Source organism: Cyclopterus lumpus, chromosome 22 (assembly GCF_009769545.1).
Source record: "Cyclopterus lumpus isolate fCycLum1 chromosome 22, fCycLum1.pri, whole genome shotgun sequence".
Taxonomy (NCBI): domain Eukaryota; kingdom Metazoa; phylum Chordata; class Actinopteri; order Perciformes; family Cyclopteridae; genus Cyclopterus; species Cyclopterus lumpus.
Genome location: NC_046987.1, coordinates 2,850,186 through 2,877,129, shown reverse-complemented (window position 1 = coordinate 2,877,129; position 26,944 = coordinate 2,850,186). Strand labels below are relative to the sequence as shown.

General features: G+C 42.5%; 1 protein-coding gene across 3 annotated transcripts; it reads left to right on the top strand.

Annotated features, from left to right (window-relative positions):
* The first annotated feature begins 739 nt into the window (after positions 1 to 739).
* LOC117725228 (disheveled-associated activator of morphogenesis 1-A-like) lies at positions 740 to 26,624 on the top strand. 3 transcript variants are annotated; one of them, XM_034525260.1, is made up of 26 exons: positions 740 to 1,368; positions 6,721 to 6,938; positions 7,047 to 7,136; positions 9,988 to 10,059; positions 10,511 to 10,605; positions 10,734 to 10,953; positions 11,685 to 11,798; positions 12,377 to 12,487; positions 13,092 to 13,195; positions 13,320 to 13,386; positions 13,910 to 14,027; positions 14,119 to 14,257; positions 15,304 to 15,362; positions 16,434 to 16,621; positions 16,723 to 16,980; positions 17,825 to 17,932; positions 18,214 to 18,311; positions 19,523 to 19,607; positions 19,835 to 19,941; positions 20,760 to 20,848; positions 21,021 to 21,189; positions 22,118 to 22,225; positions 24,408 to 24,468; positions 24,585 to 24,719; positions 25,140 to 25,310; positions 25,531 to 26,624. In XM_034525260.1, the coding sequence occupies exons 2-26, from the start codon at positions 6,753 to 6,755 to the stop codon at positions 25,741 to 25,743; spliced, it is 3,165 nt and encodes a 1,054-aa protein (XP_034381151.1). In that variant the 5' UTR covers positions 740 to 1,368; positions 6,721 to 6,752; the 3' UTR covers positions 25,744 to 26,624. The 3 variants fall into 3 exon arrangements, with proteins under 3 accessions (XP_034381151.1, XP_034381150.1, XP_034381153.1); XM_034525259.1 differs by having other exon boundaries at positions 18,211 to 18,311; XM_034525262.1 differs by lacking the exons at positions 740 to 1,368; positions 6,721 to 6,938; positions 7,047 to 7,136; positions 9,988 to 10,059 and having other exon boundaries at positions 10,569 to 10,617; positions 18,211 to 18,311.
* The last annotated feature ends 320 nt before the right edge of the window (positions 26,625 to 26,944 follow it).

Sequence of the window (26,944 nt, the reverse complement as noted above, 5' to 3'; positions counted from 1 at the left end):
GATTCATATATATATATGAATACAACCCCATCCAAATCATTTTAACCTGACCTTAATTTAAAAACAAACACGATATAACTAATTATTTGAGTGTGGATTTACAGTATTTGTACAGTATTTCCAGGTTCTTTAGTCTTTCATTTTTTTAAAAAGGGTTATTGATTAAGATGCAAGGATCTTCATCTATTAGCATACAATGTTTAGCAATTGAGTTGTAAAAATTAGTTTGCAACTTTTAGTGGCTACATGAGATTACAAAACGTCATCACGCAGGAAGTCACATGACCGTGGTGGAGTTCCCTTATAGCCTAATGTTAGCTTTCTAATTCTGACGATTGCGTTAACGCTTAAAAAAATCATAGAAGCGGTGTTCATTTGTGGAGATTATTATTTTCTGTCATAATAATAATGTAATAATTTATTTTCAAGGAAACCAGATCCTAACTACTTGGTTAGCCTACGGGTGAAAGCCATGTGCTCTAAAAATAGATCAGAACATGAGATTCATGGGCTTTGAATGGAGCGACGAGGTTCTGATTTCAAAAGCACTTATGAAAGATTATTAATTATGTTTATTATGAGACATGTCGAGGCACTGCCCAGATATTACCACAGACACTGTCTCACACACACACACACACACACACACACACACACACAGTGGGTGAGGTCTGGGCGTGACTGGCTCCACCAGGAATGCAGTAGTGTGTGTTCTGAACTCTCCGCTCACTCTCACAGGCAGACCTGTCAGTTTCTCTTCACATTCCGCCTGACGGACAGAGACACATGACCACAGGACACAGGAGGTGGAGGGGCACAAGAGCCAGGAGCAGGTGCACTCTGGGTAGATGACGCTAATGAAAGAGGATGTGTGTTGCTTTAGGACCCCTGCGGGGTTTCTGCCAACGTTTTGAGGAAACCCCTGTCTGAACCTCCTCTCGGTGACGTCTCTGGGGGATTTTGTGTTTGCACACTTTTTAATTGAAGAAATATTTTTTGGGTGACAGCGGGCTCTGTTTGTACACTCGACCCTAGCTCCCCTCCAGCTCTGCTGAAAGTGCCACGGGCGGATCTACGCTTCAGATTTGTTCCTCTGTTGGTAGTTGGAGTAGTTTGGAGTTGAAGCTTCACGTCGCCGTCGCCGTCCGGCTCTCATTCTATTTCTCTGGATTATGTGAAGCATGTTAAATCAATTGTCAGAGGAAATTCAGAGTGTTCAACGTTGGAATGACAGTGGAGTTTGAGCTGGGCTGACAACAGAGCGAATCATCTCCGCTACAGATGTTCATCTGACGCCTGACGTTGCCACACACACTGCTGGAGCTCAACATGGCATCTCACCGCATCGCATAGGAGTGCATCAGAGAGGTGAGAGAGCCAGGACGACCCGCACCCTGTGTTTACAGCAGGGGTCAGGGGTCGCCTACCGTTGTCCTGTGAAGCGGCATTTTTAAATGTTCTTGTTAATCAGTGTTTCCCACATAAAGCATTAAGGTTAACGGTCATTTGATTTATGACATCACATCAAAATGGATTTGTAACTTTATTCCATCCATATGGGCAACGTTCAGAGCAACATTTAAAACACATTTTACTCCTATAATCAGGACATTGTAGTTCTATATGAGAACAATACACAAGAAGGCTGCCGGTCTTATGAAAACATTTACATCTGAGTTGAAATCAATCCTCCTACCAACTTTCCACCAGTAGTGTTCGTCAGCAAGAAGGCAACGAGTACTGGCCTATCAGAGGCAGAGGAGGGCGGGTCTTCGCGACATGCAGCTAGAAAAAAAATCTATACATTTAATTTAAATAACAGGCAACTGCCAATGACTGTGAAATAGGCTTGCAGATGAAAGTTTCACATTTCAAAAAGTATTTCCAAAAAACGTGCACACTTATTGCTAGTGTGCCAATGGTTGAGAGCGCCGTCTTGTTGGTAGCAGATGTACTGTACAGTCAAAGGGTTGGATTACATTTCACAATACATCTTTTGGTCAGTTATTTAGTATATCTCAATGTGCTTAAGAATAATAATAAAGGTCAAATTAAATGGCATAGTTTCAACGAGCAGTCACCACGCCAGCGTCACATCATCAGGTAGAGACAAACATGTTTCACTGTTAGCTAGCTAGCGTTCCCTCGAAGGCAGTGACACCATATCGGAAAAGAATGTAAAAACTAAAAAGGGTTGTCGGAGAAATAAGACCCTGAATAAATGAAATCCGGATTCATAATGTCAGGCAGTAACACGTGAGGGTAAGCACTATATTTATTTAGGTTATTACAGGCGACAGAAGTCATATATCCCACTGTATTTTTCTACTTTTTTTGTTATTTATTATTATTATTTTCTTTAATTCATTTTATTTCATTGGGAAGGTGGACATTTTTTGGCAATCAGAAGTGGGCCCAAAAGGCTGAGAACCTCCCACATTGGGGGGGGGGGGGGGGGGGGGGGGGGGTGAAGGGGAGTGTTTTATTCAACCAAGATTTGGACCGCTTTTCTTTGAGCAGACTAACCCAAAACCACTTGTTGTACTCCATCATTTGTTATCAAAGCGCCGCCATTTTGGGAACATAACCCAAACATTTATATATGATCTTCTTTCCCCCCCTCCATCCAGGGATTCTTTCCAAAGCCTCTTTATTTACCTTACCTCCACAGTTTTAGCATACGTGAAATACATGACACCAAAACCACTTGAATATCAGCGTGGTTCCTGTAAACTATATATTTGTGAACCGTTTTTAAAGATATATCTTCGGTAGGAACCAATGAGCTTGGAGCTGAGAGCCACATACGGGGTGGAGGAGTCCGAAAGAATCGAGACAGACTAACTCATTGTTGGTTGTGCTCTTTTGATGGGATTTGGCAACCATTAATAATGGCACAACAAGCTCTTATCAAACATTTACTGACGGAATCGTCCTTGAGCGAGACAGTGACGCCCCCGCCAGCCGGAGGGACTGCTGTTCTGTCACCGACACTGACCTCTGACCTCCGTGTGGTGAGTGAAAACACTTTCCCTCAAGGGTTCGATGAGGTATTGATTAAACCCGGGGTGGATAATAACCCTGTCATCGATCTATACATGACATAACCACACACACACACACGTTGCTGATTGCGATTGGAGACCTGCAGGAACTATTGATAAGCATGAACACATTTACGTAACTGAGGCAAGGACACTGACTGTGAACACTGACAGCTATTAACAAGAACATGCGCGTCAGTTGTCTGATTTCCAGTGCTTTGATTTACGGTTGTATGTATTGTTTGTGTGGCACGTCAGCCAGTCAGTGACTCAATCTGTCCAGCAATGATTGATGATGCAGAACAAATACAGTATGTTCTTATGTTATGGTTCCCAGGGGACAGTACTTGTACTTTGTATTTACATTGATGCCACGTTATACTTTCTGTATATAGTCAATGTACTCGCTTCTTTTTAGAACTTTTAACCACAGCTCAGGACCAGCTGTTATGGCGAGACCGAAGGTCACGTGATAACAAGTGAACACGCTTAAAGCTCGGGTTGGTCATCTTCAAAAACATTATCGATATGTTTGTTGAAATGCTCATTACATCCCGACAGCAATCAATAGATCAAATGATCTAAACTCTGGTATTTGTGGCTGTCTCAGGACTGTAATAAGCTCGTCCAATCATTTGCTTCGGCCTGGGTGTCGTGATTGGACGGGCTGCCTGGATGTGTGTATTCACCGCTCCGGAGTTTTCCTCAAGCTGCTAGCGTAACAGCGGTGCTAACATTAGCCATATTTGTTGTTTAAGTTGATCATTTTAGGGGAGTGGCTCTGGAAGGAGGCCTGAAAGGGGCGGGCTCTCAGTGTTGCCGACTTGGCAACTTTCTCCGTCTGGCTTTAGCGACGTTTGCAGCTGGTGCTTCTCGCTACTTTCATTGGAAAATAGAAACAACACCGGGCTGCGTTTTTAGGTTGGATCTTTTTTTTTTTTACTCGCGCTGGTTTCTCTACTTAAATGACAACCCAGAAAACTCCATCTGCTGATGAAGACTCTAATAACTCCAGAAAAAAAGAGTGAGTGGTTTCAAGATTATTTTGTCAAACTTTAACCCAAGTTAAGAATAAAAAAAATGCTCAAAAATAGTTATAATTACTGGACCTCAACCAGCTACAACACGGAAATGTTGCCCACAGGTCAATGTAATGTATTAATATGAACAATAGCCATTGTGCTGAATAGTGAGCACTTAAACTTAAAGCTGCACCAATCCTTATTTCATATTAGCAATGGATCAAATGTAATGTTAGCCCTTTAGAGCTTCCGAGCGTCTTTCAGCTCTTTGTTTTCAATGGGTTTTCATCTTAAAAAGTGAAAGGTAGCAGCAGATAGCAGACAGACACAGTTAGAGACTGGCTGCTGAACAAAGTGGAAACAGAGAGATATTTCCCCTCAGGGACTGGTGGAAAACTTGTATTCATCATGTGGATGCTCACAGGCCCCGAATGGATCTCAGTGGTGCTTGTTTGCTAACACAATAGCATGATCAACTTTATATTGACAAATTATGTGGTGTGACCTCGAAGTGGCCAACAAATACATGAATATAGAGTAAAGTAATATTTTAATTGTACAACAATTGTAGATGTTTTTAATGGTGTTTTCTGAATACTTTGTCTATCACTGGAATATCAGTTACATGCACCGTGTCTTTTCACATTAAACCTTTCTTCACAGGAAACGTACAGTTTCCCCTCGTTACGTGTCTTTTTCCATGTTCACAGGAAAGACAGTTTCCCTTTCTTTTTAAAATAAACTTCTATCATAGGATTACTTTGTTTTTAGGTTTACCTACACAACAAATGCACTTGGTTATGTTTAGGAAAATATCATGGCTTGGGTTATATATATTGGGTATGTACCATTTTTTGATGGAACTGCCGTTAAAATCCGGAAGTTACAAAATTACAGTAAAATAAGTTTACATGGACTTGGTCTTACGCAGGACATGAACAGCAGTCTCCTTGTTGAAAGTCCTCAGTTGCTCTGAGTGTCTAATGGGTTTAATTGGAGTTAAAGACACCAAAGGGTGCCCATGGTGCGAGGACAGGTTGAGAACAGGTTGACTCTGGACACAAGATAATGACTGAGATGAAAAGGAAAGCACATTTAGTGCTGGGTGTAACCTTTTCTGGAAGTTACAACCAGAACCCTACATGAAGGATTCATCTGGAACGCAGTATTTCATTGAAATCCATCATTTTGTGGTGACATCTGGAACTGTCTCTGGAGCCTCAGGTAAAGGGAATGTGGAGTCCAGCGAAACCCCTTTCTAAATGTACTGCAGTTTCACATCCATCATTTCAAACTCTTGTCTCTGAACAGGAATGCGCCCCGAGGATTAGCCACTGTAGATAATAGTAGGCTTGTCATTAGCCGGTTTGTTTCCGTGTGTGAGGCTGTGGGTCGCTGTCAATTAACGCACACTTAAAAAAATGTAAGTTTACCTGGAAGGACTCCTCTCGAAGTTATAGAAAATTATTTGAACAACCCTAAAGCTACGTTAGGGGGAAAACAGGGAACTGTGGGTTGAAATCAGTGTAGGAATAAAATGTTAACATAATATGAAATATTGAAAGCGTTTTTCTTTCCACATTTCCTCCATGTATGAGTGGCTTTCAGTGTTTTGTAAGTAAAGTAAAGCTACATCTCTAAGTAAAGTAAAGCTACATCTCTATCTACATCTCCAGCAGGAAACTGTTTCCAGACATTTGATTTTTCTATTTCAAAGCATTAAAAACTCCAGACATGACTCCGGTTAAGCATCACTTTTCCCTGGGCTCGACTGTCCTCGATCAGTACGATCCTCCTGCTGAGGGCGTGTCTCTGCCTGCCCGGTCTGTCCAGTCATGGTGCTTCACATAACTGCGCTCCTACACCTCCTTCAGCCCGGGCGGGCCTTCACATGGCAGCCAACTTTCACTGACTGACAGGGGGAGCCCATCATTAATGAGCTGGTTGAACCAGATTGGAACCAGTGACTAGAGCAGAGAGATCCACCTCAAATATCAAAGATGGATGTAGGTGAGAGTGATGATGGTGAGGAAGGTCACATTAGGTTCAACATGGTGTGTTGTGCACTTCTGGTGCAGGCAGGTTGGTGAGTCATGGTTACTGCATCTAATCAGGTTGATGAGTCATGGTTACTGCATCACTCATAAAGGTCTGCTGTGCTAGAAAAGACAATTGCTTCATTGTTATTTCAGTTGTGTAAGTTTGCACATTAAGGTCTTTGCTCAGTTACTTCAACACATTTCAGCATCTGACATAAACATCTGCACAATCATAATCAGCACAACTGTCAGAATGAGGTTGAAGAGTTAGCATTTGCTAATTAGTGGCCAAGTTCATGCCAATTGGCAGAAAAGGGGGCGTGGCAGTGAGAGTGACCAAAACAAAAAGGGCTTCGGGCACCAAGGCTAAACTCATGATCCACTTTTATCGTGGACTCTTGTTGGACTCTTTTTTTATTGTGGATTAGCCTTGCCCATAATACTTCAGTACGCATGAAAATAAACAATGATTTCGCCTTTAGTGTCATGGAAGAACATACGTAGAAATTAAATAACCAATTAAGTGTGACTAGAATAGATGGTGCCAGACACAGGTGCCGTGCAGCAGGAACCGCTCTTCACGGTTTGATTGGTACTTTTGGGTTCCCTCTCTAGTCAGTTCCTCTGGTGAAGCCCCAGCTGTAACCATGGTGTCCCGGGTGAAGCAGCCCGAGGGGCGGGGCGTGTCTTCTCTGTTTTCTTGCTGCTTCAAAGGGAGCGACCAACCAGAAATCACCCACTGCCAAGACAACACCAAGTCCATGGCTATGCTGGAGCCCAACCTGCCCATGCCCCCCATTCAGGAGCTGGACTCCATGTTCACTGAGCTGGTGGTGAGTCAGAGCTCCTCTACTGAATCCATTCAAACATCCATATTTATTCAGCAGCTTTCTTCTCATGTTCCTCATTATCCCTCTTTATTCTTCTGTCTTCTGTCCCAGGATGAACTGGACCTTACAGGGGAGCACAGAGCTGCTATGTTTTCTTTGCCAGCAGAGAAGAAATGGCAGATCTACTGTAGTAAGAAATTGGTAAGGAACTATAAGTACAACAGACAACTTACCTGTGTTGGTAGCGTATGTATTGTCTCAGTGAAATTAAATCCTGGATGCAAATAAACTTTCTCAAACTCAATCTTGACAAAACAGACTTCATCATCATCATCGGTCCCAAATCCCTCACCAAAACCACCCACAACCTCACCATCAACATTGACAACTCCACTCTGTCCCCCTCCCCTCACATCCGTAACCTTGGCATCATCTTTGATAGTCACCTCACCTTCGAACGTCACGTCGATAACATCACCAGGACTGCATTCTTCCATCTCAAAAACATAGCACGCCTCCGTCCGTCACTCTCCTCCTCCACTGCCGAGATTCTGATCCACTGTTTCATCACTTCCAGACTAGATTACTGCAATAGCATTCTTTACGGCTCACCATCCAAAATCCTCAATAAACTCCAGTACATCCAGAACTCCGCCGCACGTCTGCTCACACACACCCGCTCCCGTGACCACATCACCCCCGTCCTCCAGAACCTCCACTGGCTCCCTGTCCCACAACGCATTCACTTTAAAATCCTTCTCCTCACTCACAAAGCCCTTCACAACCAGCCCCCCCCCCCCCCCCCCCCCCACCTCACCGACCTGCTCCACCACCACACTCCCTCCCGCTCCCTCCGTTCCTCTGATGCCAACCTCCTGTTCACACCACTCAGGACCAAGCACCGAGCCTGGGGTGACAGAGCTTTCTCCATCGCTGCTCCCTCCCTCTGGAATTCACTCCCCAAACCCATCAGAAACTGCACCAACCTGTCAACTTTTAAATCATTAGTCAAAACGCACCTTTTTTGATCAGCTTTTGTGTAATTAATGCTGTGATTTTATATGATGTCTTTGTTTTATGTTTATTTTAACCATGTAAAGCGACTTTGAGCATTTTGAAAAGTGCTATATAAATAAAATGTATTATTATTATTATTATTATTGGATAAGGATTGCTACCACGCAAGCCTCCCAAGCTATCCTCCTAAGAGGCGTACACAGACAGCTGCCGATACGCAGAGTTGTTTACTGTCTGTCTGGACGACACATTCCAGACATGCACAGTAGATTGCTCAGTCTCTAGTTTAAGTCTTCTTCAGTACAGCATGATCTTTGTAAAACGTTTGAGTCTCGGGCATGCACAAAAGAGGGCAACACACACACGATCTTTAGTACAGTAACTGGTTTTATTAATTTCAGTCCCGTTTCCGCTTCCGAACGCTCCAAGGCCGCTCTCCCTTCTCGTTCTCCAGCTACTCCTGCTCTTATATGGAAGACACAAACACACCTAATTGACCCCAGCTGAGGCTGATTACACATCACGGCACCGTTCCCTGAACCACCCCCCCGCTCCACCCACTCTTCAGCTGAGCCTATCCACACCCCGCTGCCACAATCTTCATTTAGTAAATGATGCTCCATTTAGAGTCAAATAGACCATAAAGCAGGGTATGCTTTAGGGCGGGGCTTACTGTGATTGACAGGTCGGCGCTGCTACCAGAGCTTTGTTCGGCGTCCCTACGTCACTCCTCCGCATTCCGAATATGTTAACTTCCTTTCATTGGTTGCAAAAAAGCCAAGATGAAGACGGCGAAATCGCAGAACTCAAGGCTTCATAACGGCAGTGCACAAATCAACGGGCGACGTCATGCTGACTACGTCCACTACAGTACATTATTATATCAGTGCCATACAGTGTGTGGACTGAGAGCCTAGCATTCACCCTCCGATGATGAAAAGTATGCCACGTGGACCCAAGCTGATCCGAGCAGACCCTTGCAGACCTTTGCATACTCACGGACAGGGAAAGTATAACTTTAGCTTAAAACTGTGCTTCAAACAAATACCATCATACACGGTGTTGCTTGGACACGGCTTACCTGTTATGTGTCCGTTTGAGTGAAATAAGTGAATTAATAAGCCTGATCTTTAGCGTTGAGAGCAGTGATGAATTGTACAAATAGGGGTCACAGTTCAGTGTCTGACGGTCCATCCAAGAAGACGTTTGCTCTGTTGCTCTCGGTTGTTCCAAGGAGTTTGCGTGAAGAACGGCAGATTTCTTTCCTAAAGTGAAGTTGATACTTCAGGCATACTGAGGCCTCCACGTCTCCTATGTCAGCCACAAATGTCACGGCTACTAAATCATCTTAGTTTTAGAGGAAAAGGGACGACAACACCTAGCGAGTAACTTACACATTCTTTCATTACTCATTCCGTCAGTCAGTCACTTACTCACAGTGTAACTACTAAATGTGTCCCCTTGGTGGACGATTGATTGAAGAAGACGCCATCGTGCTGAACAATGGGGACGAGTCTTGAGATACGGTTCCTAACAGACACGAGATGCTGGCATCCTAAAACTTTTGTTAGATGTTAACGTGTCATTCATTTACCACAGAGGTGAGATATGTTTCGGCGTAGAGTATATTTTGATCAAAAATGTTAATATTAAGGCGTATGGTCTTTCAGCAGTTTTGTAGGATTGACAGGTGTCTCCGCCAATACCATCGAAGTTAACTGCTGGCCTACGCCTTTCAACCCAAATCCAAACTTTAGAAACCTGCGTGAATGTCACGAATCCCCACGACGTCCACACCTTCAACAGCCTATGACTCCAATGCGTGGCTTAATATACATATGCTGCACCACGAGTGGAATCGTTCCCCATCCTGTGCACATTTCAAATCCCGATTCTTAAAATGACAAATCCACACATTCCCATGTTCTCTATTGTGATAAGAAGAGCTAGTAGGACGACACATGGATTTGTTGTCTATTATAACTAAGTGTGTCCACGAGCCTGACCTGTGTGTCTGTATGTGTGTGTATTGCAGGAGGCAGAGGAGAATAAAGGAGCAACCAGATGGCCAGAGTATTATATTGACCAGCTCAGGTCCATGGCTGCTGTGAGTAACATGGGACATTAAACCCTACTTCCTGTTTGTCTGTGTCATGTTGAAGTTCCTGGCCTCCGCACCTCGTTTGATCAGGACCTGTACATTTAAACATGTTTTTAATCTTGTGTATCAACAAGGACACTGCAGATTACAATGTATACCAAACTCATTTCACTAGAATCATTTGATAATTGGGGGCTTTAAGATGGATTATTTTTCATGATTGATTTTGTCATACATGGATATATATCTGCCTCTGGATAATAATGTTAATTCATATGCCATTGCAGTTAACTTAATGTCAGCTAATATCACAGAGTGCACTGATCCTACACTACAAACCAGAAACATTTTATTGTAGGGGCCAAACTCTCTCCATTATCACCTCTACGTGAGTATATGACCTGTCGAGGCGTTATTTAGTGATTATAGTTATTTAGTCTGACCCCTCTCTTCTCAGAGGAAGACTCTGCTGGGACCGGAGGATGAGGAAGAGCAGGGAAGACATAAACTCATAGATGGCCTGAAGACAGCGCTGAGGACGCAGCCCATGAGGTGAAACTCCAGGTCTAACACACGCTATTCTGTCATTATGAGATTTCCCAAAGCTTCATTTCCCCTTGCCCTGTACTGACCCAGAGAATAACCTGAACCCGGTTCCATTCTGATCCTTTCCCCCCCAGGTTTGTGACACAATTCATTGATTTGGATGGCCTGTCTTGCATCTTGAATTTCCTCAAGTCAATGGACTATGAGACCACCAACTCTCAGGTCCACACCTCTCTGATCGGCTGCATCAAAGCTCTGATGAACAACTCCCAGGGCAGAGCTCATGTGCTGGGTCACTGTGAGAGCATTAATATCATCGCACAAAGTCTCACCACCGAGAGCATCAAAACCAAGGTACAGGTTTGGATTTTAGAGAGCTTTCCAATCGAGTCAATGCAAAGATCTGAGAGTACAGTGGCCGCCAAACGTCTTAAATAGAAGACCATCGTCTCTGTGTGTCACTGATTCAGAAGCCACATGTTCCATTTGACCTGATTAGTGTTGTGATTGGATGTTACCATTGCAGAGTTACACAGATTAAAAAAAGAAAGAAAAAAAACGTCCAAACGTCTTAAATAGAAGACGTTAGGCCTCCTCCTAGGGTGGCAGTAGCCCACACAGGCAAATGATGGAAATCCAAAAGGAGATAATGAAATTCCACAACACTGTTGAGGAATTGAAGCTGAAGGAACACAGTCACTACAAACTAAACATAGGAACAGATACTGTCATTGGCCTGTTGCAGATGACATGGAGAATGTGGTTGATCTTGTTAATCAGGTGGGCAAAGGAGGAGGAAACCACATGCTGGTAATTATCAGTCACTTTAACAAAAGAACCAGACAAAGAGGCATGTGTGCCCTGGAGGATCACACTAGTCATGACAAGATGGCAAAAGAGACAAGGGACCACGAATAAAGGGGACAAGGGAGCAAGCCGCTGTGGCCATGATCATATTTTTGTGATTGTTGAGTGTGTCTCCCAGTTAAAAAAAACAAGAACTCTTCACGGTCAAACTTTAAAATCATTGTGTCCCAGTCAATAATCATGAGCTTCTTCCTCCGCTCTTCTTCCTCTCCCGACAGGTCGCAGTGTTAGAGATCCTCGGGGCAGTATGTTTGGTGCCAGGGGGCCACAAGAAAGTACTAGAAGCCATGCTGCACTACCAGAAATTTGCCTCGGAGAGAACTCGCTTTCAGGTCTGCTTTGGTCTCACCTGTGTGAGCCTCTCTTAATCTTCTGCTAGTGACCAGTGACATTCAAGGATGCAAGGAGCCTTCATTGTCCTCATGCAACACAGGGAAATTCAGTTGTAGCCCATTTGGTGCTCTTTCCTGAGGTGAACGATGGATCCATGTCTCTGTGAAGATGTTGGCTCAACAGTCATCGAGCCTTTCATGCTTCTTATTTTCCTTCTACCGGGCATCAGACAGCCAAGAGCATGCTGGGTAGTGGAGTAGCCGCAGCTCCTAGCTGGGTTAGCTTAGCTTCCATCTGGACGCTGCATTTATCTAATGTTGATATACTGTATATGTTGTCCTATTCCATTAATGATAAACAAGAAAAAGGAAGAAAGAAATGTAGCGAAATTCATGTTTAGATATCATATATATTAATACAATGACCCAGGCTTCGTTCCTGTTACTTACTATTGAGATGTACTTTTAAGTGATTACAATTATGCGGACCGCTCACATTCATATATCAGATATGAGATATTTGAGGCCGTCAAAAGAAAGACCGAGAATGTTTTATAATGGTATAACATTGTGTGCAGACCCTGCTGACCGACTTGGATAGATCCACAGGCCGCTACAGGGATGAAGTGAACCTGAAGACCGCCGTCATGTCCTTCATCAACGCCGTGCTGAGCCAGGGAGCTGGAGAGGTGAAGGCCCCTCTCTCCTCTGTTGGAAATACCATCACTTTATGGGGTCAAGTGTCTCAAAGGATTTGGTTTAGTGATGTAGCGTGATACCATCAGATTGAATAGAAGAAGGGAGGGATAATGAATGCAGAGGGAGGCTTGATGTTATTTTCAACAGTTAATATGTAACGTAGCAACACAAAGACAGTGTTACCTGTTCCGGCACAGGGGGAGTGTTTCTTTAGCCTCCGGGGCTGAAAGATGACGCTCACTATGGGGGTCACACTGCACATTTACTACTATTTACTGCGCTATGAGTACTGTATCTTTAAATGACATCATGTTTGTATATATGTGCCTCTTTGTTTGTTTGATGCTTTGTCTGAACTCTCTTTAGAATTGTTCTACCTGTCCTATTTTTACATATTATCTGCCAAGAGCAGGAGTACGATGATTACATTTTAGGATTACAGGATATGCTGATGACATTGTGGTCTTCCTTCCTGCTGGGGAATCAACTCCACATGGCAACGTTGTGTGTGTGTGTGTGTGTATGCGTGTGTGTGTGTGTCTGTGTGTGTGTGTGCGTGTGTGTGTGTGTGTCGATGTGTTTGTGTGTTTTCAGACCAGCCTGGAGTTCCGCATCCATTTGCGTTATGAGTTTCTGATGTTGGGCATTCAGCCGGTCATTGACAAACTCTACTCCAATGACAACTCCACCCTGAACAGGTAGCTAAGTCAGCTGCACAGGACAAGGAACATATTTGAGCTCCGACTTGCTTTGACTGTAAATTGCTTTCTAAATTCAGCTGTTACATGTGTGTGTGTGTGTGTGTGTGTGTGTTGTTTCCAGACATCTGGACTTCTTTGAGATGTTGAGGAATGAAGATGAGCTTCAGATGTCCAAACGGTTTGATGCTGTAAGTCCATTTTTATATCATGAAGGTGTTCTATATATTAGATCCAGCAGAACAGCTGAGATCCAAGATCTTTAAGGACTATCAATAAACATTATTATTTCTGACACACCATAACTTTAAGTGGAATTTAATAGATTATTGGAAATCCAAATAACATATTCAAACTAGTTTTACAATTATACACTTCTAGTGTTTTTGTGATTTAGAATATTCGTTGTTGTTATATTAACAATAAGTTTGTTTTACTCTCTTTTTATGAGTTTACTCTTGTTGTTTTACTTCATTCTGTTCTCTTTGTGTTTTAACTGTGTTCTGTTTCATTGTAAAGTATTTTTAACAGTGTTTTTAAAGGTGTTATATAAATAAAGGTCATTATCATTATTATAATTAAGTGTATTCTAGCGTTACTTCAGAATAAAACACATTTATACCAGCTCATCTTCAGCATTCTATTTCATTTTGACGCCATTAAAACATGAACATCTGCTGTGTGAAGCCTGCTGATGAACGTCTTCTGCCTCAGGTCCATATCGAAACTAAAAGTGCCAGCCAGATGTTTGAGCTGATCAAGAAGCATCTGAACCACACTGAAGCCTACCCTCACCTCCTGTCTGCACTGCAGCACTGTCTCATGATGCCATGTAAGACTGGCTGCCCGCCTGCAACCCCCTCATTTACTCTACATTTATTTTTTAATCTCCATAAAATGACCCGTGATCTGTCCGTCTGCAGTTAAGCCGAGCAGCACCACTCTTCATTTCTGGGTGCTGTTGGATCGGATAGTTCAGCAGCTGGTTCTGCAGACGGACAAAGGGGAGGACCCCGATGTCGCTCCTCTGGAGGACTTCAACGTCAAAAATATTGTACGCATGTAAGTTTCTGGGGTTTCTTACATTGGGGCACGAGCATTAGTTTGTAGTAACGATAACAGATTCAAACACTACCAGTGGAATAGTGCTCTGTCAGAGGAGAACAATCAGTTACCACATTACACATTTCACATTCAGCCAAGACTTTAGAGGTTGCTTAAGAATCTGAATGTAATCCTTATGGCTCTAATAGTAATCCCACAAAATCGTAATGATTTTGAGAAATGATGTCATATTTTAGTAATCAACCATAAACATACAGCTATCCAACACAAAAAACCTTTGTTTTGTAATTTTTAGAAAATGTTACAAAAGAAGTGTGTGAGTGCATCCAACATAAGTGTAACATGAAGCAACACGTTCCCACTCCCAATATAGCAGCTTCAGTGGCCCAACGCTTCAAACGGTGTCTGCTCGCTGTATGCTATATGCCATATTCTATATGCTATATGCTATATGCTATATGCCATATGCCATATTCTATATGCTATATGCTATATGCCATATGCCATATGCCATATGCTATATGCTATATGCTATATGCCATATGCCCTATGCTATATGCTATATGCCATATGCCATATGCTATATGCTATATGCTATATGCCATATGCCATATGCCCTATGCTATATGCTATATGCTATATGCCATATGCCATATGCTATATGCTATATGCTATATGCCATATGCTATATGCTATATGCTATATGCCATATGCCATATGCCATATGCTATATGCTATATGCCATATGCCATATTCTATGTAGGTGACATTACTTTACACAATGTCAAGAAACTTGAAATATGGCAACGTTGACTTTTGGTTTCCCATAGGACGTGGACACCGGTCTCCTGGGTCTCTCTAACCTTCTAAGAAAATAACAAATAGATTGTTTACCTTTGACAAGTCCATTATTTTACATCATTAAACATCTTAAGCCTAATTTCTATGGTATTATATTTCTAAGTAATTCATAACATTTTGATAGCTACATTTTAAACCAAATCATGTTTGAAAAACATGTGTGTGTGTGCTTGTGTCTATAGGCTCGTCAAGGAGAGTGAGGTCAAACAATGGAAAGAACAAGCTGATAAAATGAGGAAAGGTAAAAACACACACACACTATATATGAATTATATTAGATATATTATTAGAAGTTTGTATCTTGTTTACCGCACCACAGTGGAAATAGAGTTCAGTCTAGTCAGTATGATTCAAATATTTTTTACAAAATAAAAAGTTACGAAATAATAATCATGAACAATACAATAATCTCTGTGTTGGTATCACTTTACATTACAGGTAATTACAGGTAATAATGTATAGTGGGGTAATCATTGGATAATAAAGAGGTAATAATTAAGTAATATCGTGTAAGTAATAACCAAGAATCTTGAAATTAACAATGGTAATATCCAGGTAATATAGATTGAACTTGATGTAACAGGGTAATAAGAGGACACATATTTATAGATGACAAAACCATTGAGTGATACAGTAACAATACAATGGTTCATTTTAGTATTGTGACATTAATAAGGTAATTATCTGCTAATAATAAGGTAGTATAGTTTGGTGTTTTCCTAATATTATACCATCAGCATAATACCTGCTAAATCACATGGAAATGATTGTCAAAATGTGTAATTAATATATAATAATATTTAAATTCATCCTGTTATTTTACTCTTTAGATTCATGGGGACACTTTACAAATAATGTTTAATGTGGTCACTTCAGTGCGTCAAAATGCTGTTTTGATTGGATTTCATGGTAATATTAGATTAAACCAATACAGAGGTATAAAGGACCATCTGCTATCATTGAATGTGGGTCCCCATTATGACTAATATTACATATACCAAGCTATTACCTGGTTGTTGCTTTGGTAATTACATAGTATTACTCTTTATTATCTAACGATTACCCCCCATTACCATGTTATTACCGCACTGTAGTGTGAAGTGCTACCCAACACTCTTTTGCCTTTTAATTAAGTCACCTGACAACAGCTTGCTGGCAATGAGTGCTTAGTGAGTGCTTTACTGATTTCTATGCTATGTAATCAACAAAACCTTCACGCTAATAAGTCAAGATGCAGCACCGACTCAACCGTAGTCGGCAGAAGGAACAGTAAGTCACCGTCTCTGTCGGTCTCGCCTTCCCTTCTCTCCAGAGCATCAGAACCTGCAGCAGCGCTTTGAAAAGAAGGAGCGGGAGTGCGAGGCCAAGAACAAGGAGATGGAGGACATGATGGCGATGCTGAACAAGCTGAAGGACAAGCTGGAGCGAGAGAGCAACGACCACAAGCAAGCTCAGCTGCGAGTGGGAGAAATGTCCGCTCGGCTGCAGCAGCTCAGCTCTGTATGTTCGCCAACACCACCAGATAGAAATGTTCCTGATCACTTTCTCACGTTTACGTCACATCTCATCTCATCATGGATGCAATTCTGTTGTCTTGATAGACGTCCAGTGTTCCAGGAGGACCTCCCCTGTCCTCTGGCGGTGTCGTCCCTCCTGGCCTCTTCCCGACCGGCTCTTCTCCTCCCCCCCCCCCTCCTCCCCCGCCACCGCCGCCTCCAGGAGGCCCGCAAGCTTTCGGCTCTTCTCCACTGGCCCCGCCTCTTCCACCCGGAGCTCCACCGGGATCTGTCCAGAAGAAGAAGAATATTCCTCAGCCTTCAAACCCTCTGAAGTCTTTCAACTGGAGCAAACTGCCTGAGGTACACTGCTGCTACACGCCCATCTGTGACTGCTGCTGTGATAGTAGACCTCTCCACATACTGCATTAACTTATGCAGTACAACATATTCTCACTCCCATCTCTCGATTTACTCTTCAAACTATAGCGGCTTTGGAGGATTGCCTAGATATTTGGTCCAATGGGCAATAGAAGTCCCTGGTTAGGTTTATTACAAAAGACACCATTTCCCCCTGTTTTTAGTAATGTTTGATAAAAGCTAGACTAGGTGGAAACCTACCGTATGGCTGGACCGTGTATTGTTGCACAGATGGCCACTGGTAAGATATTCCTGGGTCTTTAATGTTCATCCGCAGTGTCTGCAGTAGTCCCAGTACTATTTGTTCTTAAAGTGTCCTGAAGTCTTTAAACGAAGACATCACCTAAATTGAACTCAATGTGTGTTACCTAAAAACTAAAAACAATACATTGTATAATCCAAGTCTTATTTATCCAGTCCTATGCTCACTACTTCCAAAACGCGTGCATTTTTGCTTCAACTCTATTGTCCTTAACCCTTTGGACTGTGTGAGCCTGTTTATGCTGAAGTTAGTAGGGCAGACTTTCTGGCCCCTGCTTTGCTGCAGTTCAGCCATCTATTATATTTCAGTTATATATTTGTGAGGTCTCCAGAGGGAACCAATGGGCTTGGAGCTGAGGGCCAGAGAGCGAAGAGTGTTGGATTTATTGACATCTGATCTTCTAATCAGCAAATGACAAATAACAGTCTTCTTTTGGAGTACAGCTTCCATCTCTGGAAGAAGAAATTATTTTGAACCCTGAATAAAGATTATGTTGACACACACACACATTATTGTTTGTTTCAGAACAAGACCGAGGGAACCATATGGAAAGAGATCGATGACCTCAGGGTGTTTAAAGTTCTGGATCTAGAGGAGCTGCAGAGGACCTTCTCAGCTTACCAGAAGCCACAGGTATCACACACTAACACTACATAACACAACAATTTATACTATGTTTAGGATTTTTTTGCGGCATTGTTGTATCTATCCACCTATTCATATATTTCTATTCATTGTGTCACAGACGCTGCTCATTAACTATGAGGAAGTCATGGCTTTTATTTTTTTAAACAGTTATCTCAAGATCCTAATATTGTCATGAATGGATTGTCAAGTTCCCAACCCTATGACAGATCATATTTTATATTGTACTGCATTTGGTTGCGTTCAATCACTTTTCTCCGTATCAGCAGAAGGATGCTGAGGATGGGCAGGCTGTTGTGAAGAGAGTCAAGGAGCTGTCGGTGATCGATGGTCGCCGAGCCCAGAACTGTAACATTCTGCTCTCACGGTCAGTGTGTGTGTGTGTGTGTGTGTGTGTGTGTGTGTGTGTGAGGGTTATGAATGGATGAATGAATGAAGCCTCTGTAGTAATGGCTGCTATACATTAACTCGGCTTGTTGCTGTTAACTGAAGTCCTCAGCACTGTGTTTCCTACACTGATAAAGGAGACACGCTCATGTGTGAGCGACCTGTAACAGGGAAATGAGCGTTACTATGCCATAATCATAGAGGTTCATTTATAGTGTAATTCGTAACACTAGCACAGGAAGTTGCCAAAGTCTGCAGAATTTCACAGTCCTGATGGGCAGGTGGCACCTTGCATGTAGCTCCTCCCAGCAGTATATGAATGGGTGAATGATGATGACATGTAGCGTCAAAGAGCTCGGAGTGGTTGGAAGACTAGAAAAGGACGATTTGGTATCCGTATGAATTGAAGTGGGGTTTTTCATTCGTACAGTAACAGATCCTCTTACTGCAGCTTATTTTATAACGTCAGATCAGTCCGATTGTTCTTTCGAGGTTCTCCACAAAACAGGGGAAGACATTAGTTTTTTCAGTTGGACAGTTGCATTGAAGCCCTCCCTGAGTGGCAGCTGTGACTTGTTGTTTTTCTTGTGATTGATTTTGTCTTTTGACGTCTGTTCTAAACAAATGTCTCTCTTGTGTCTTAAGGACAGGTGAAAAAAACAGGATCATTTGTCTAAATTCCTTTTCTCCCCGTTCTTTGTGACAAAAGGTGGGATTCTTTTGTTGTTGTCAGGATACTTTTTCAAATTGTTGTAATACAAATGTTAGCCACAAGAGGCTCACCACCACACATGTTCTGAACAGGGAACAAAAGCACTCAGGTTTTCTTCCAGCTGGGTTTCAATTGACATGACACAACACGTGTGCATGGAGGAATTCAAATATTTGGGCAACTGTTTTCATGGATGAAAAAATAATAATGAAGTAGCCTCGAACAATTATCCTGGCAAAAGCATTCCGACAGTGTGGTGGGGCAGTTTGAACCATTTCCTTTCAGTAAAACTAGAGTCCACAGAGAGATATTTGCTCGACGATAGAAACTAAATCCTCCATCCTTCAAAGTTAAACAAACTCCTCCCTGATACATGTTACATGTGCCCAAGGGGTAATGTATTGCAGGGCCCGTGTAACGCATTGCTTTAGGGATTCATTTGAATGGAAACCCCGTATAACACCGTGAATGCCCTGCAGGCTGAGGCTGACCAATGAGGAGATCAGCCATGCCGTCCTGTCCGTGGATGAGCAGGAGGACTTGCCTAAAGACATGCTGGAGCAGGTGCCAAAATACACTCAAAGTAACACAATGTACATTGATATTGTGGTATAAAACTACATGTAGCATAATTTGTGGATAATATTTGACCAGTTCAGCCACTGGGACACGTGTTCCTAATGGGGAAAATAATCGGTCTTATTTAGGACTCATGGGTGTCTGCTGAATAAATACATAAAGAACGTATGTACATTGTTATCGTTTGTGTGTGTGTGTGTGTGTGTGTGAAGCTTCTGAAGTTCATTCCTGAGAAGAGCGACATTGAGCTGTTGGGAGAACACAAGCACGAGCTGGAACGTATGGCCAAAGCAGACCGCTTCCTGTATGACATGAGCAGGTACACGTGATGAAACACACACACACACACACACTCAAGTGTGGCTGTGAGGATCAGCTGTAACTATAACTATAACTAGTTCTGTTCGGGGGGACGGGGGACCCGACCTCAGAGTGGGACCAGAGCTGTTTGTCATAGCAGCACTGCTGAACAGGGAGCGTTGCCGCATTAATTGGGCTCTGCTTGGGTTTGGACATCAAAACTACATGGGTTCAGAATGTATTATTTACAAAAACACACAGAAATACATTACACAAGTTCCTACAACGCTATCTCACACATAGTCAACTCTCACAGACCGACCAAACCTGACTTAGCACAGTGATCACAAATCAGCTGCGGAGCGAGGCTAGCTAGCGTCTCTCGGGACCGCTAGGTTGGCCTCGTCCGGTTCGGAGCTAAAGCTCCGTCGGTCGGTGTCACGCCCCCTGCTCTGTTTTGAAACCATCATATTCACAAGTAGCAAGAAAATACTTTGTGCATTTAAAGTGTGGAACGTGTTTCTACAGTAGCCTAGAATAGACAAACCCCACATGTTTTGCCTTCCACTGTATGTTCACTAGAAATCCTCATTGTTCGCTCGAGCTAATTCACTGAACACGCTTGGCAGTCTGTAACCTCACGGCTAGAGGCCTCCAAATCCTACACACTGTCCCTTTAAGGGTTTACCTAAAGATCTGCAAAGACGTTTGATGCGTAGTTGTGCGTTTCATCACATAGGGACTTACACCCAGTGATATACGCCATAGTTCCCCCTCCTCCTGCTGGAACAGTTACCAGTGACAATGTTTTGCTGTCTAATTTGTGGCCTCCCCCAGCATCAACCACTACCAACAGAGACTCCACTCGCTCTACTTCAAGAAAAAGTTTGCTGAAAGAGTGGCTGACGTCAAACCTAAAATCAAAGGTAGGCTACTTCAAAAGGTATTTATCTTCATTTGAAGACTAATGTGCGTCTTTAAATTCTGTTTTGTAAGATGTTTTTTGAACATATTGCCTTGTAAATTCTGTGCGTGTACATATACTGTACACGCATACTGTACACATATGACATTGCCTCCTCGTCTCTGCGGTCTCAGCTCTGAGTCTGGCGTCCAGGGAGGTGGTGCAAAGCGGGACTCTGAGGCAGCTCCTGGAGGTGGTCCTGGCCTTGGGGAACTACATGAACAAAGGGCAACGGGGGAACGCCTACGGATTCAAAGTGTCCAGCCTCAACAAGATAGCTGACACCAAGTCGAGCCTTGACAGGTACAGTTCACGGCACAGCTTTGTACATCGCAGGCCTTTTTATTTTTACAGCAGTAGGAAAATCCAGAGGAAGTAATACAGGAGCCTGGTGTTGTTCATCATCTGCTTATAACATGGTATAATCATCATTATAAATGCTCAGAAATATCCATTGTGCTTTATAACACCAATCAGAACCCACGTATGAAGCATTTTATAATGACTTACAAGGTCAAGTATCATAATACTTCATAATTGCTTATCATCACTGACACATGGATCATAGTGTATTATAATTCCCATAGTTGTGATACATTAGAATCTTTCAGTGATTGTAATGCATTATGATGTGATTATTCTAAGTGGCCATTTGGGTAATGAAATTCCTGATGGATTGGACGATATGATACATTATAAGCTGATTATAAGTCACTGTAATTGGTCATTATTTGCTCTAAGAAAAATGAAAGAAAATCAAGAACAAAACATAAAACATTGTAAAAAGGAATTGAATTGTTTAACAGGTCATAGCAATTTGACAATAATGAACATTTATATTTCCCTAATGTAATACCCCCCCCCCCAAAAAAAAGAGACTCAATTGACTGAAATTATATTTAATACCTGACACAACTCTTCCTGTATAAGTCAGTCAGTGACCAGCAACTATGGAACTGGATCTTATAAATCATCATCAGGTGCTTTATACTATTCATTAAAGCCATATATATGTTTATGGGGGAGTATAACTAGAACCACACAGTGCTATAAGCTAAACAAAACACATTGGATGTTTATATTACATCAACCACTACGGCGTCATAGAAAGCGGCGCCATGATTGGTAACGTTATCCGTGCTTTTCCTACGAGTCAAACGTCTGCTGTAAAGTTTGTAAGTTGATGAAGAGCGATGAACGATTGCCTGCTGAACGTGTTGTGTGTTTGTAGAAACGTCACTCTGCTCCACTACATGATCACTGTACTGGAAAAGAAGTACCCCAAGGTGGCAGCTTTCAGTAAAGAGCTGCAGAATGTGCCAGAAGCTGCCAAAGTCAGGTGAGAACAAGCGGGAACCCTCGTGTTGTTGAAGTAATACATGTGGAATCAAGCCCATTGAAGTCAAATGGGCCATCCTACGCACTGTCCCTTTAAATATATTGTCAGCCTGGTTTAGTCTTATTAATAAAACCAGATGTGGGCTTTTGAAGCGTCTCACCTCTTTGACTAAGGGTGCATCCCAAGTCTCTTATTGCATCCCTGTTTCCCTCACTTGCATCTTTTCCTTGGGTCTTAGTCTACCGGCGGAATGCGTTGGTCTCATTTATGCATCATATGCATCTGTATGTTTTTACATTCTGATAGTGATATCATTATAAAATAAGCCACACTATGATTATGGTTTCTCTTCAGCACAGGAGTACATTTTTTAGGCTCAATGTTTCAAGTTAAACTTAAATGATATAACTCATCAAACCCGACACTCAATCCGCCTCACGTTATGTAAAAAGTGTTTCCTCTCTCCATATCTCTCTCTGACTTTATTTGTATCCATAACAAAAGTTATTGAGGGAAATAACAGATCACGAAAAGACAAATCTTTATATAAATGAAGAAAGTTGTTTGTGGTCCTTTTGTTGTTCAGACCTACATGAACATATATTTTAACCAGAAGGTGAATCAGAAAACAAATCTAATATATAACTTGAGTTTAATCTGTGATCCATCTTCAATTCAATTCAATTAAATTAAATTCAGTTTATTTAGTATAGCCCAACATCACAAATTACAAACTCCCCTCAGAGGGCTTTACAATCTGTACACATAAGACATCCCTGACCTTTGACCTCACATCGGATCAGGAAAAACTCCCAAAAACCCAGAAAAAAAAGTGAAGAAACCTTCAGGAGAGCAACAGAGGAGGATCCCTCTCCCCGGATGGACAGAAGCAATAGATGTCATGTGTACAGAATGAACAGAGTTACAGAGTTACAACACATTTAATGAATAGGACAGAAATTATGAATAATAAGTGATAGGCATGGACCACGATCCAGATTTCCTCAATTCATGAAACAGAAGGAGAAAGAGAGGACGAGGGGCATCAGCAGGGCCAATGAGGCAGGAGGCAGAAAGCAGGGCCAAAGAGATAGGGGACAGGGCCAAGGACCAGCTTCAGACACAGCCAGGTCCAATGGACCCTATGAGACGTGGAGTCATAAAGACTCTGGGGAGGAAGTAGAATTAATAATGTGTAATGGGGAGATGTGATTCTTGTATCCTAAAACATCCCCCAGCAGCCTATAAGCCTATAGCAGCATATCTAGGGGCTCGACCAGGGCAAACCTGATTCAGCCCTAACTATAAGGGCTATTAAAGAGGAAAATCTTAAGTCTATTCTTGAATGAGGTGACTGTGTCTGCCTCCCGGACTGAAAGTGGAAGCTGGTTCCATAAAAGAGGAGCTTGATAACTGAAGGCTCTGGCTCCCATTCTACTTTTTAGGACTCTAGGAACCACAAGTAGCCCCGCATTTAGTGAGCGCAGCTCTCTAGTGGGGCAATATGGTACTACAAGCTCCTTAAGATATGATGGTGCATCACCAATCAAGGCTTTGTAGGTGAGAAGAAGAATTTTAAATGTGATTCTTGATTTTACAGGGAGCCAGTGCAGAGCAGCTAATACAGGAGTAATGTGATCTCTTTTCTTAGTTTTTGTTAGTACACGAGCTGCAGCATTCTTCACTCTGTTCAACTCCAGCGATCAGTCCCATAAGCCGCAGCGTCCAATCAAATAACTGATGAACAATGAGGGGGCGTGGCGAGCGTTAAAACACTTCCTTGAAGCCTGTTCTCGTGCGTCCTCGATCATGGCTCTCCCTCCTCGGTCCTCGATACTTGCTCCTCAGCAGAATAAGAGCTTTGGGACGGCCGTCAATATGGAGGCGCAGAACAACTTCTGGTTCAAGCAAGGAAACAACAGTTAAGAGACTTGAGATGTACCATAAGTATACAAGCTCTGTGCAGCAACACTGGGACAGTACCAAACCTGGCAGCCTCACTGTGACGACAAGACTTGTGGAAGCTACACCCTGACACTGTAGACACCCCAAACATGTTCCAAGTTCTGACTCCACCTAGAACAACAAATGTCCCAAAAACATTTTTTAAATATTAATGTCATGATGTGTAATGCAGATGACATGTTACTCATCATCTCCACCCTCCCGTGTGTTTCTCCAGTATGACGGAGTTGGACAAGGACATCGGCAATCTGAGATCTGGCCTAAAGAGCGTTGAGGCGGTGAGCGAGCTCAGAGGGATTTAAACGCTGTTCTTTGTCTTTATGTTTGATCGTCAATCCATTGAAGCAACTGACACATAATATTCATACATCGGTGTGTGTTCGTCCCTCTCCAGGAGCTGCAGTACCAGCGGAATCAGTCCCATCACGGTCCTGAGGATAAGTTTGTCCCCGTGGTCAGTCAGTTCGTCACCGTGGCCTCCTTCAGCTTCTCGGATATCGAGGAGTCGCTCAGTGAGGCCAAAGAAGTGGTGAGGAAAACCGATCATTGTTATTCACCATTCTGCACACCAAGTCCGTATGTGGGTTTTTAATTTGTCATCCAATAAATATCACACACTGGCTACGATGCATGTTATTGTTCTAATGGTTGCAATGCCAGAGCAAACTGAATTCATGGGTCCCAGACCCATGAATGAATGGCATTAGCAAGAAGCTGTTGTTCAGCTGCCTAGAGGACGGTCACTAGCGTCTAATCTTTCCTACAAGCTGTTCTGTGATCACCTGCCACGATCTAAAACTTCAATGCTGGACGGCGGTTTTGGAGTCGTTTGTAAACGTGATTGATGCAACGGACGATAAATGTCCAAAGGCCTGAAGCCGTCTCAGACAAAAGTGTTTCAACTGACCAAATGATCACCTTCCGCAATCACGTCTCCTGTCTGTCAAAGTTTGTAAAGGCCCTGAGACACTTTGGAGAAGACTCGTCCAACCTGCAGCCGGATGCGTTCTTTGGGATCTTCGACACTTTCCTCACAGCTTTCTCAGAGGCCGAGCAGGACAACGAAAGGACGGCCAGACGCAAGGAGGAGGAGGAGAAGCGGGCACTCGCGGAGGCACAGGTTAGAAGATAATGTCATCGTAGTGAGTTTTGATAGGAGGCCAAATGTATTTGAATGGTCCTTTACCAGGAGTCTGTAACATAGTGGTGAGATGAATAAGAAGTTACTGACATCGCCGACCCACTCTCTCTATGTCCATGTACTGATGAGCACCTCATTCATAGATCAGTGTAGAGTATGTCCATCTGTCCTGTCCTGAGCTCTCTCTCCTCTCGTCCAGCTGAAGAAAGACAGGGAGCAGAAGGCCAAGAAGACCAAAGCAAACGAGGAAGAGGAGGGCGGTGAGTTTGATGACTTGGTGTCCGCTCTGCGCTCCGGAGAGGTGTTCGAAATGGACATGTCCAAAATGAACCGTAGAAAACAACGGAGACATAACTTGTTCGACGGCAGCCGGGAGAGACCCGGGACAGAACTGACTCAGCTTAACCTGTGAATGCGTTGTGTCGCTGGCACCGACAACCACAGACCCTGGATCTGTCTGAAACTACAATTACACTCTGTAACAATGTGTCTGATGTAATGAATGTATCTGAATGCATCTGAATGTATGGACCTGAAGCCAAAAGTAACAAATGTTCTCAGATAGAACAGGCAGTCATTATGGTCTCATAATTATATCCTTGTATACTTGCCTAAGTTTGCACAGCTCTGAATCTGACTGTTCATCCTCTAAAACATACGCTGATCAAATAAAAGAACATGGAGGATTTAGTAACTGTCAACAATGCATACAGTTTCCTTTCTGTAAAATTGTTACTACATCCTTCTTTTTTTAACGCCAGTTTGTAGATATCTACAATTATATCCTGCAATAGTTGCATTTATAAAGTTGATGTAATCCTCGTTAATATATATTATATATATATATTAATATTGTTAATATTTACAATAATTTTGAACAAAATGCTTTTTGGTTTTGGGTGTTGATTGCATTTCTTAAATTAGATATGATTGTTCTTCTCTAACCAAGGATCAGTATTATCATTTGACACGGGTAAGTGTAATATGGGTGAAATGATGACGTGTAGTATTTATAAGAATTAAAGTCCCCTAACAAGGCTTGTTCAGCAGCCTGAGCTCGTCCACAGACCAGAGCGGCATCAGCCCAGTCGCCAGGAAACAACGTTGGCATACGGATACCTTGAATGAGGACTTCTTCCTTTCTGAATATGGACGTTTGAGAGTGAGTGATGTATTAATAATGTATTTGTGCTTTGTGAGGAGATAATTATTTAATCTGCCGAGTGACCGAAATCCCTGTAATATAATTATCAGCCTGCTGGCTAGCTACCTATATTTAAATAAAGATAGATGTGCTTAAATCATCTTGGCCATTTTGTTTCACTTTTTAATTGTTTAGGTATTTTTGTATTCATTTGTATGTCTTTTTCTCAGTTGTTTTTATTTTCTCTTCGTGGTCACTTTGTATCTTTTTGTAATTATGTTGGTCTTTTATTGTTGTTTTGTGTCTCTTTGTAGTTGTTTTGTAGCCCTTTTGTGTCTCTTAGAGGTTATTTCCCCCATCTGATAGACCTTTATGAGTCTCTTAAGTTGTTTTATGTTTCTTTGGAGGCCCCGGGGAAGACCGAGGACACGCTGGAGGGATTATATCTCCCGGCTGGCCTTGGAACGCC

Bases quoted from the DNA above. Each gene is read 5' to 3' on its own strand.
- LOC117725228 (XM_034525259.1), top strand. From the start codon at position 6,753: ATGGTGTCCCGGGTGAAGCAGCCCGAGGGGCGGGGCGTGTCTTCTCTG. The intron at 12,488-13,091 runs GTGAAGGCCCCT...GTGTGTTTTCAG, and splicing joins TGAGCCAGGGAGCTGGAGAG to ACCAGCCTGGAGTTCCGCAT. The intron at 14,258-15,303 runs GTAAGTTTCTGG...TTGTGTCTATAG, and splicing joins GTCAAAAATATTGTACGCAT to GCTCGTCAAGGAGAGTGAGG.